Source organism: Schistocerca piceifrons, chromosome 1 (assembly GCF_021461385.2).
Source record: "Schistocerca piceifrons isolate TAMUIC-IGC-003096 chromosome 1, iqSchPice1.1, whole genome shotgun sequence".
NCBI classification, from domain to species: domain Eukaryota; kingdom Metazoa; phylum Arthropoda; class Insecta; order Orthoptera; family Acrididae; genus Schistocerca; species Schistocerca piceifrons.
In genome coordinates, this window is record NC_060138.1 from 312,190,968 (window position 1) to 312,203,042 (window position 12,075).

The window sequence follows — 12,075 nt, forward strand, 5'->3', positions numbered from 1 at the left end:
TTAAGAAATTACTTGTTTCTTACTTCTTGAGCTCATTTTAAAATGTTGGTTGTGCTTGTGCGTCAATGTGATGAAACCTTGGTCTAGCAGAAGTGTCTTTGACTGCTAACCTAAACATCCTTGGTCATGGGTTTGAACCCAGCCAGTGCTTAAATTTTGAATACAAATCATCAGTATCAGTGACTGAAGACTCCTGGTATAACGAGTCACCCTCATGTCAATGGCCTTGTCAAAGAGGCAGAATCACAGACAGAGTTTCAGAACAACCTATTGCCTTTGGGGTGGGATGTTGTCCCTAAAAAAAGAATAATCTGCAATGATGAAGACAGTGCTACTGCATTAGAAACAATGAGGGGGTGGGGCTGCCAAGGGGAAGGTAACCATGAGAAAAAGATTGTATAAACAACCCAAAGGATGCATACTAAAATTCAGAGCATGAGAAGCCAGACATTTGAACATGGTAGAGAAACTAGAAAATCTGAAAAGGAAAATGCCAAGGTTCAGTCTAAATGTAGTGGGGCCAGTGAAGTTGAAATGAGAGAAGAAGAGAATTTCTGGTCAAATGAATATATGGTAATATCAACATCGTCAGAAAATTGTATAACTTCAGTAGGATTCATTATGAATAGGAACATAGGGCAGAGAGTGAGATACAGGAAAAATTCAGTGATAAAAATTATCATCATTCTTTATTGAGCAGCGCTTGTACTAACAGTGAATACACTGTCCAAAACTCATAAGAGGATGAAGTATACTTGGAAAGGCCTGAAGATATGGAAATATTCCAGCTGGATTACATCATTGTCAGACAGAGATTCAGAAATCAGATAATCGATTGTAAGGCATTCCCAGGAGCAGATATAGACTTGATCACAATTTAATAGCAATGAAGAGTAGGCTCAAGTTTAAGACACTCATCTGGAACATTCTATGTGTAAAGAAGAGGGATATTGATTCCAACAAGCCCTGGAGCATTGTTCAGTTCTGATGATTTCATTTGTTTCTCAATGCTACTAAAGGTAATATCTGTGTCAACGATACAGGAAAAAACTGATTGCTACTTACCGATAAAGAAGATAGATCAAGTTGCAGACATGCATGATTAAAAGACACTCACATAAAGCTTTTGGGCACAGCCTTCAGCAAAAACAAGAGGCACACACACAACATTCACACCCATACACAAGCAAGCAAACCTCATGCACACATGATCACCAACTTCAGCATCTAAGGCCAGAATACCATGTCACATGGGATGCAAGCAGCAATCTAGATGTGGTGGGGAGGGGAAGAGATAGTAATGCACAGATTGGGAGAGAGATGAATGCTGTCTGGTGAAGCGGTCAGGGACAAGATTGGCAACAGGTGGAGCATGATGAGGTTGTGGGCATGGATGTGGGGAAAGAAGTGGGGAAAGACAGGTGGATGTGTTGGCAGAGTGCTGCAGACAAGCAGGGTGGGAGATGAGAATGGGGAGGAGATGATAGGACAGAGGGGGTGGAGACTGCTGTATGGAGGGTGTGTGGACAGTATCTCAGACAGGATGTTCCTCATTCCAGGCCACGGTGATACGTAATCAAAGCCCTGGTGGAGGATGTGGTTCAGTTGTTCCTGTCTGGCATGGTACTGAGTGAGGAAGGGGACACTCATTTGTGGCTGGTTTTTAGGAGTGGTGGGATGATTGGGGTTATGGGGGAAAATAGCATGGGGATCTGTTTGTTGACTAGGTCTGGGGGAATGTGCCAGTCTGTGAAAGCCTTGGTGAAACCCTCACATAATGCACAAGGGAATTTTTGTCATTACAGGTACGCTGTCTCTGAGTAGCCATGCTACATGGGAGGGATTTATTGATGTGAAAGGGATGAAAGCTGTCAAAACATAGGCACTGTTGGTGGTTGGTTTGTTTAATATGGAAAGAGCTGTGGTCAGAGCAATCAGAGAGGAGAAAGTCAACATCTAGGAAAGTGGCACATTGTGTTGAGGAGGATCACGTGAAGTGGTTGACAGAGAAAGTGTTGAGGATGTGAAGGAATGAAGAGACGGTGTCTTGGCCCTGGGTCCAGATCATAAAGATATCATCAATGAACCTGAACCAGACTAGGGGTTTGGTGGTTTTCGAGGTTAGGAAGGTCTCCTCTAGATGTCCCATAAAAAGGATGGCATAGGAGGGTGCCATGTGGGTGCCTACAGCTGTCCCATGGATTTGTTTATATATCATCCTGTCAAATGAGAAGTAGTTGTGGGTTAGGATAAAGTTAGTAAGTTGTATGAGAAATGAAGTAGTGGGTTTGGAGTCTGAAGGACATTGGGAAAGGTAGTGTTCAATAGCAGTAAGTCCATGGGCATGAGGGATGTTGGTGTATTTGGAAGTGGCGTCAACAGTGACAAGTAGGAATCCACGAGTTAAAGGGGTGGGAACGGTGGGGAGTTGGTGATGGAAGTGGCTGGTGTCTTTGACATGGGAGGCTAGATTATGAGCCTTGTCAGATTGCTGCTTGCAATGACTTTGCATCCCAGCTTGATTGAGATGCTGGAGTTGGCAGTCATGTATATGGGTGAGAGGTGTGTGTGTGTGTGTGTGTGTGTGTGTGTGTGTGTGTGTGTGTGTGTGTGAATTATGTGTATGTGTCTCTCTTTACTGATGAAGACAGTGGCTGAAAGATTTATAAGACTGTCTTTTATTTGTGCCTGTCTGCAACTTGATGTGTCGTCTTTTTGGTATGTAGCAATCTGGCTTTTCCTACATTGTTGATATTCCTTCTTGGAGTTTTCATTGTTGAATATCTATGTCAGTCATCTCTGCAGTGGCATGAGAAATAAATTCAGGCAATAATCTTGTGTTTTCTTTGTAAAGGAACATTTGAAAATGGAGTTCATCATTGCTGACTTTGCTTTGCTACACTCAATTCCAATTCTTGTCTCATCCACAAGTGTCTGGACACTAACCTCTGTGCCACTGACAGCCTTTAATTATGAGCATGATTTCTTCAGGTTTTGTTAAAGATCTTGCAATAACATTCTGCTATGGTTGCCATTGAAAGCTTCAAATTTTGATGGTTGGCAGAGAAACACATTGCATGAAGAATTTTTCTGCCGATACCCCTATTCTTTGTTTTACACCAACTGTGCAGTAGTCTCTGTTCCTCTGGAAGTTTCTTTATAGTCACTATACACCAAGGTGGATCCCTCCCCACATGAACATATCTATCCAGTACATGGTCAGCTGTTCTTTTATACTCCAGCTCCTGTCTTGAGCTAAAAATTTCAAATTTCTCATTGAGATAGGACACTACTGCTTCTTTATCTGTTTTATTGAACATATAAATCTTTCTGCTTATTTAAGTTACCCTTTGTATCTTGGTAATCACAGTAACTACAACTGCCCCATGGTTATTAATACTAGTTTCAATTTGGACTCCCTCAAAGAGATCAGATCTATTCATTGTCTTTAGATTAAACACATGAGTGGGGTTTCAACTACCTGTTTTAGGTAGCTTTCATAAAAGGCATTTTGTAATGTTTTGCAGGATATCTCATCAAGCCCAACACTAACAAAACCATATTGATCCCACCTTACTGCTTTATGATTAAATTCTCATCCTGTAATTACAGTATGACTGAGGGACTTACACACAGGGTGATTATAATTAAAGTTAAATTTTCAAAATGCTGTAGAAATAACACCACTGGTCAGAATGACATCAAATTGCAATGGAATATTATAGGAATAGGAGGAAAATGTATGGCAGAAGAAAAAAAAATAGTGTGAAAATTGGTCAATAGATGGTGCTGTATGTGTCAGAGTACATAAATGAAAACACCTGTCACGTGCGTGACCCATTAAAGTTCGTATAAATACGCAGGGTACACAGCTTTTCCTCCTTTTGCGTCTGTGACATTCGCCATTACTATCTCTATGTAGGATCATGTTCTGCTTGTAAAGCTGTATCACAAGTATGATGACTGTGCACACGTTGCTCTACAGAATTTCCTGATGCTGAAAGGTTTAAAAAAAGTCATTGGTCTGACAACTGTCGTTGGTGTGGAGAAAATGATTCAGAAATTCAAAAAGACAGGTTCTTTTGATATGCAACCTGGTAGAGGGAGGAAATATATTGATTTGATGTCAGTGGAAGCAGTGGCCACAGCAGTGCAGGGGGAGACAAGTTGTGGTGTGCAAACGTATAGTGCACGGAGAATTGCCAGAACACTGGACATACCCATCAGCATGGTGCGTAAAATCCTACAAAACTTCCTTTTTTGCTATCCGTTCAAAATTACCCATGTGCACGAGTTTCTTTCTGTTGACCTGCCAGCAAGAGAGATCTTTGCTTTAGAATTTCTTGCTTGCATTGGAAGTGGACAATGATTGGCCGTGGAACAGTTTGTGGACAGACGAAGCCCACTTCCATCTGACAGGATACGTCAATATACAGAATAGTCAAATATGGGCCATGGAAAATCCATTCATAAATCAACCAGTATCACTTCATCCTGAGAAGGTCACTGTGTGGGGCGGGTTTATGGCATCATTTATCATAGGGACATATTTTTTCAAAAAGACAGGTGCTTCCAGTTCTGTTACCTATACCGTTACTGGTAAGCACTGTGAGCATCTTTTGCACAATCATGACATTCTACCTCTCCGACAGCATAGATGTGGTCATTTTCTGCAAGAAGGTGCACCTCTGCACATTGCAAATCCAGTTAAGCAGCTGCTGAGGCATCATTTCAGAAATGCCAGAATTATCAGTCATCATTTCCCTACAGCCTGGCCATCCTGATCACCTGATATTAATGTGTGTGACTTCTGGCTGTGGGGCTATCTGAAAGATGTTGTGTTCAGTGTTCCAACTGCAAACTTAGCTGCATTGAAGACACGCATTGCACAACACATTCTGAACATGACCCTGGAAACACGTCAATAATTTGTGGAACATGCTGTTTCTCAATTTCAACTTGTTGCAGAAAACAGTGGACAGCATATTGAACATGTTTTGCACCAGTCATACGGAAGTTAATAATCCAATTTCATTTTGACAGATATCTTTTTATGTGGTTTTTAGCCTCAAGACAATTAGAAACCGATTTTTCCCATCTGATGTGAAACAATGTTGTCATGGTGGATGGGCTTATGTACCTGATAGCATCACACCTGTACACCCATGTGCACTGAGCAGTACAGTTTGTTTAATGTCAGACATACGACTTAGGCATTGTTGTGTGATTCATTTGTCATTTGTAGTTGACCACTCTTAAATTATGATGCTTGCAGTGCCATCTATTGCTACATTTTGTAACTATTTATCTTTCTTCTGCCATACGTTTTCTCCCTTTTCTGATAATATTCTGTTGCAATTTGACATCATTCTGACCAGTGCTGTTATTTCTACAGCAGTTTGAAAGTTTAACTTTAATTATAATCATTCTGTACCAGTGAAATGAGGTTTTCTCTGAAGTTGCTGTTGGTGAGTAGAAGAATCCAAATATAATTTTATGCTCATTCCTGATATTGAGTGTTTCCCAAACAATCTCACATGCTTCTTCAGTTTCCATTTCAGGGGCTTGGAGTTTCTTATTTGCCAAGACAAATACACAGTTTTCATTTCTCAGTGTGGTAAGACTTCAATTTCGTTGCAGGAGAGAGGAAAATGCAGGCAGTCTACAAAGGGAACTGAAACAAATTATGTGTCTTGTCATAGAATACTGCGAATGGCCTTGAAGCAGCCATTCTTCCTACATTCCATATGCGGTTGGAGCAGAAAGAAAGCATTATGTGTGATACAATGCTAACTACCCTCTGCCATGCGCCCACAGTAGTTTACAGTATATTCATATAATTGTAGGTGTATATTTTTGTGGACATGACTCTGGCTGCATACAGTAATGGAGTGACAACCATAATTACACACTATGTGATAATCAACTTCCTATTGAACTATCAATTTGTGAACACAATAAATGCTTGTCAGACATATTCTCTTTCTGTTTTTACTTTTCTCTCTCTCTCTCTCTCTCTCTCTCTCTCTCTCTCTCTCTCTCTCTCTTTCTCTCTTACTCTCTCTCAGTCTCTCTTTTTCTTTCTAAGCATTAGTCCACAGAAGGTGATAGACAGTTAGTGTCTTCCTGATGTTGAAGCCATTTTATGGTTAAATATTGGACAAACTAAAGCAGAAAGATGACAAAAAAGCTGCTAAAAATGTCTACTTGTAATTCTCAGTGATGCTGTATGCTAAAAAGTAAATAATTGACCAAGAGATCTGACAGAAACATTCACTTTCAGCATTATGTCAAGTTATGCCCCAGTAACGAATAAAGCAAATGTACTTCCTGACCATACTAACAGATATTGAACAGAAGGATATACTCATAAATCAATTATCATTAAGTGTGACATAGGTAAAATACCTGAGTTTGGTTCACATACCTAATGGACCCAGGCGATAATTAATAGTCACAGCAACAACTCCAGCTTCCACAAAGTAGTCAGGACCATACGTTATTCCTGCCCCATTTACAAAACCTCCTCCATGTATGAATACCATAACTGGTCTCAGGGTGGTTGTTCCAGTTGGTAACTGTAAAATCAGTTTAAAATTTATTTCTACAAAGTATAAAGACTAACCACAAAAATTAAACAATTGTCCCAGTAGCTGAAAAACCCTATGACAGACAAGACCAACCACTGGTACAAAAGAAATAATAGAAGAGCCGATCGTAAAGTTTCTGTTCGAGGGCATACCATGCGGAATTGGTATGCCAATAAGACAAAATCCCTATGAGCACTGAAGCAATCATCCCATTGATGCACCAGGTTGAAGACAGTCATTTAGTGAAATGTCATGTCTTGCTGCATGAAAAAGTCCATAACTGTGTGCTGCATATCCTCATCCAACAGGAATCACTGACCCTTCAAGGCATTATATAAGAGGCCAAAGGCATGTTAACAGCCTGTGAGAAGATTAGGGCTACATGATGGATGTTTGAACGTCTTCCACATGAGTTGGCATAACTTCTGTGTTACAACATTTGTGATACGGGGACACACATTACTATGAAGCACCAGCACTCTTCGGCGCACCATTCCACAATGGTAGTTTTTGACAGATGTGTTTCCCCATACACATTCTTCATGCTCCAGTGGAAGTCTACCAGTGTTTATCCTTTGGCTGCCAAGAAAAGAATATCAGCACACTGATCCTGTTGGACACATTTGGTAATAATGTTGCCATAGTTCACATTTCTGCATTTACTGTATGCACTTCAGAAAGACACGAATGCCACACCAATCCCTTGCCTGCATGTCAGAGTCATATCTCACTGCACATATGCTGCACCAAAGTCCTCAAATGGAGACCTTTTGATTCCTCCTTATGGTTCCAGAAGAGCAGCAATTAAACTGAAAATGCCAGGAAAAGGCAACTCATCAATGGACTAAAATATAGGAGAACAGGCATTTTACTGACTACATTACACTTTCTGAAGCCATATTTTTCTTCAAAAAAGAGGGTGTGAAGACAGGAAAACAAATGGCATCATCAAAGTAAGGCAATGACAGTGTAGTCAGTTGTCAAATCAGAGTTCGATGTTAACCCTCCGGCAGGAGCACTCACTGTCATCACATGAGCAGGCGCACATTGTATAATTTACAACATGGTCATTTGTCAGTAAAAACAAACTTGTCTTAAACTAATTATTATATTTACTGAAAAAAAACCAGTTCATATTCACTATCTTCAACATTGATAATGAAAACTTTTGGTCTTTTAATTCTTTAAATAACAATTTAGCCAGTTTTTTGACATATGTTCACTTTTGTTAGACCTTTCACAGACAATTTGTTTGTGAAGTAAACACAGCAATGTTCAGAAAAATAAAAAGGTAACCAATGACCATCTCCTTGCAATTCTTAAAATGGAGTATCAGGTACACATTTCAGCTACAACATCAATTCCACCTTTTGTCATATTGTACTCAATTATGTTTTCAGGTTTGTGTGTTTCTTCATCCATTGTCGCCACGTCATGCACAGCAGACAAAAGTGTGATAGCACAGTTTTCATAAGGAACATATGAAACTAAGTTCTTATCCTACTGAAATCCAAACATTGCACTTCCAGTTTCTTTTGTTTTGGTTAGGAGGAATTATGGAAGAATTTCACATCTGTTCCATTGTACCAATGCAAGTGATAATCTTCTGCAGTGAATATTCAGAAAGGAGGTAGCTATTGTACCAATTTTCAGCTGTAAGGTTCCTGTTAGAATTTTCTATAGGCACCACATATCTTTTCACTATGTCCTTAGGAGTATTAGACACCTGATATTGTCCTTTGGTTGCATGCTGCAATAAACCTCCAGATTACTTCAATAAAACGTTTTTGCATCACACAGAGAAAACCTTTTTGTCCCGTATTTAGCTGGTATGTATTGAATCTATCTACAGCAGTCTCCGGAGGGTTGAAGCATTTCATCTATCGTGGTGAATTGACCAGGCTGTAATAATATTGACAGTTAGCAGCAAAAAGATACAATACTAATTGCAGCTAACTTATCAGTTCTTCTCCTGCCACTCCTCATTCCCATATCAACAAATTGCATACAGCTTAGAAAAAACAGAAACCTATTATTGTAATGCACTGCAGTCCTAAGCAGTAGCATTCCTGTTCTGTCTGCTGCCCAGAGTTCCAGTACATTAGCATGAAAGCATTTTCTTCTTCTTAAAAAAAATCCTGAACACAGCCATTATTTCTTCACTTTATTTCCTCTTTTGTGTGAGAATTGATGTGTATCTCGCTGTTTATTTATATAGGTATTGGTATAATTTATGATTTCATCAATAAAGTCAAGGTCAATTACTTTAAAAAAAAAGCACTAACTTTATCAGTCATACCCATCACATTTCTCTTTGGATCTGGTGGAATTTGCACAATGTTTTTTCTGTTGGTTTTTGATGTTTTAGCACACTCACTTTTACACCAACGTGAAACTGTATTTTCAATAGAGAATACTCATACATCTGCTGTCTCTTTGGATCATCACCATCCTCACCTTCAAGTTCAGATTCACTGGCATGGTTCTATTCAGTGTCTTCATCACTCAAATCTACTTTACTTTTCTCCAAGTCTGAAAATTCTGGATAGACTTTATCATCACCTTCTTCGAGCAGTTTTGCGAATTTCTTCGTCTGATATACCCTTTGAATTGGAACAAAACATCAAAGAATTGAACTGAATAAATACATTCAGATGTCAGTGTATCAAAGTAACATTTAACATGCATCTACAAAAACTAAAAAAACAATGAGCAGATATAATTAATGTTTTAGTACACTTTCCTCTGCACATTGACAGCTCGAACAAAACTTCCAACTGTAATACCAGCAGACACATGTTGTAATTTTTACAACATTCGACACATTGTTGCTTACAATTCAGAAAACAAACTGAGAAAGCTAACCAAATAAACTGAAGCCACTTTAACGAGAAAACATTGACAATGGAATACATGGCAGCAATGGCACAATAGCCCAAGGTTAAGGCATCAATTGGGCATGAATCAAATTGGGATAAAATAGTCAGAGGGGTTTTCCTGCTTTGATCACATAGGGAGCAGCATGTGAAATAAACACAAACACCCTTTTATGTGCAGAATATTCTGTAAATATTTTTCTAATACCCTCATTCACAAATCTGGTGATAGTAGAATGATTTACTTTTCCAAGTTCTCTGCAGGCCGCTAAATAAGAGGAAGAAAGCTCTTCTTTTAGAGTACCAACAATTAAATTTACAGTGTAATGGCCACAAGCATCTGCAGTTTTGTCAGCTGAAATCCAGATAATGCTGTCCTTGAGTTCATTGTGTATTTCTTCCAGAATATTTACGTAAATTGTTGGTATGTAATTTTAATGCAGTGTTGATTCATCTGAAATATTTTGATTTAAGCAATATTTTCACAGGAAGCATTAGAGGATAAGGTTTGTTCGTTTGTGGAGAGGAATATTGCATGCAATGAATGCTTCATATAGATCCATGTTAAACCAACTTTTTTGGTTACCTATGGACAAATCGCTGCTACTGCAACTCGCTGTTATCAGAAGTTGTTGTCGTGGTCCTTTCTTCTGCCTTCCTGTGATGTGAAGACTTGTCTTGACATGCTGGTCTATTTGAAACTTTCTGTTTCACGAAAAGTTTTTCTCACAAACTCAACAATATAAAACAGTTCCATCATGTGTAAATGTTGCAGGATGGTGCCAGTGTGTACGGTATGACAGCAGAGGGGATTAACAGGTGGTGTGGGCACAGGACCATTGACTCTGTCTGCCTGTTCCTGTTCCTCTTCTGTATGGATTTTTCTAGGCAATGGCTTCCCAGTTAGCAACTGCATGCAGTTCTAGTTTCCAGTCAATCTGTGAGGCATCAAAAATAGATTGAACTCGAGACCACCCGTCAAAATTTTTAAAGTGTTGTAAACATGAAGTGAAAATATGCGTCATCACTAGTTTTTAGTTAAAGTATGCAATAATGGGTGAAAAGGGGCCAAATATGCAAATGCGTATGTAACATGCAACATGCATATAATATGGTCTCTATTTATTAGCACTGTGTGGAAGGTCATTAATATACAACATGAATAGCAAGGGTCCCAACACCCATCACTGGTGTGCACTCAAAGTTACTTCTACATCTGATCACGACTCTTCACCCAAGATAACATGCTGTGTCCTCCATACCAAAGAGTCCTCAATCCAGTCACAGAATTCACATGATACCATATATGATCACACTTCTGACAATAAGTAAAGGTGTGGTACTGAGTCAAATGCTTTTCGGAAATCAAGAAATAGTGCCTTTACCTGCTTGCCTTGATCCAATGCTTTCAGTATATTATGTAAGAGAAGTGCGAGTTGGGCTTCACATGATTGATGTTTTCAAAATTCATGCTGCCTGGCTTTGAGGAAGTCATTCTGTTCAAGATATCTCATTATGTTTGAGATCATAATATGTTCTAAGATTCTACAGCAAATAAATGTCAAGGATATTGGACAGTAGTTTTGTGGATCACTTCTACTTCCATTCCTGTAGACAGGTGTGACCTGTGCCTTTTTCCAAGAACTGGGCGTGGTTTATTGTTCAAGGGATCTATGATAGATTATAGTTAGGAAAGGGGCTAACTCAGCCACACTTTAAGTTTAGAGTCTGACAAGGATTCCATAGGGGCCTGGAGCTTTGTTCAGTTTTAACGATTTCAGATGTTTCTCATCACCACGGACACTAATACTTATATCACTCATCTTTTCAGTAGTATGAGGATTATAATGGGACAATTCTGGATTTTCCTTTGTAAAGGAACATTTAAAAACAGAGTTAAGCCTTCATCTTTTACTCTGCTACCCTCAATTTCAGTTCCTGTTTCATTTGTTAGAGTCTGGATGCTAACTTTGGTGCCACTTTCAGCCATTATATATGATCAGAATTTCTTAGGATTCTGTGAAAGACCACTTGACAATATTCTGCTACAGTAGTCATTGAAGACATCATGCATTTCTTTCTTGACAGCCAAACACGTTTCATTCAGTATCCCTCTATCTATAGCCCTATGCTTTGTTTTACATCTATTATGCAGCAATCACTGTTTCATTAGAAGTTGATTTACAATGACTGTATACCATGGAGGTTCCTTCCTATTATGAAGTGTTCTGTTGCCAATGACACAAACACTGCATTGATGATGATATAAACATTGCAATATATAGCAAATCAAGTGTAGTCTTAGAAAGGTCAGCTAATAAAATATTTGTGGACATTAATCACTGGCTCCTAGCCAATTCTTTGTCACCAAACTTTGAAAAAACATGCTACATGCAGTTCAGAAATTGTAAGGGGTGTCCCACAAGTATATACCTAAAATATGATGACAAGCAGATAGAATAAGTGGACAGTGTTAAATTCCCAGGATTACAGCTTGATAATAAATTCAACTGGGAGGAGCACACCACAGAACTGCTGAAGCGTCTAAACAAATCTCTATTTGCTATGCCAATTCTGTCAGACATAAGGGATATAAAAATGAAAGGGTT

General features: G+C 39.0%; 1 protein-coding gene across 1 annotated transcript in view; it reads right to left on the minus strand.

The window, feature by feature from the left end:
- LOC124804954 (esterase FE4-like) overlaps nucleotides 1-12,075 on the minus strand; it is a 103,460-nt gene that overhangs the window by 69,804 nt on the left and 21,581 nt on the right. The window contains exon 4 of the mRNA XM_047265345.1: nucleotides 6,428-6,578. Within this exon, the coding sequence (XP_047121301.1) occupies nucleotides 6,428-6,578 (151 nt within the window). The remainder of the gene's footprint in view (nucleotides 1-6,427; nucleotides 6,579-12,075) is intronic.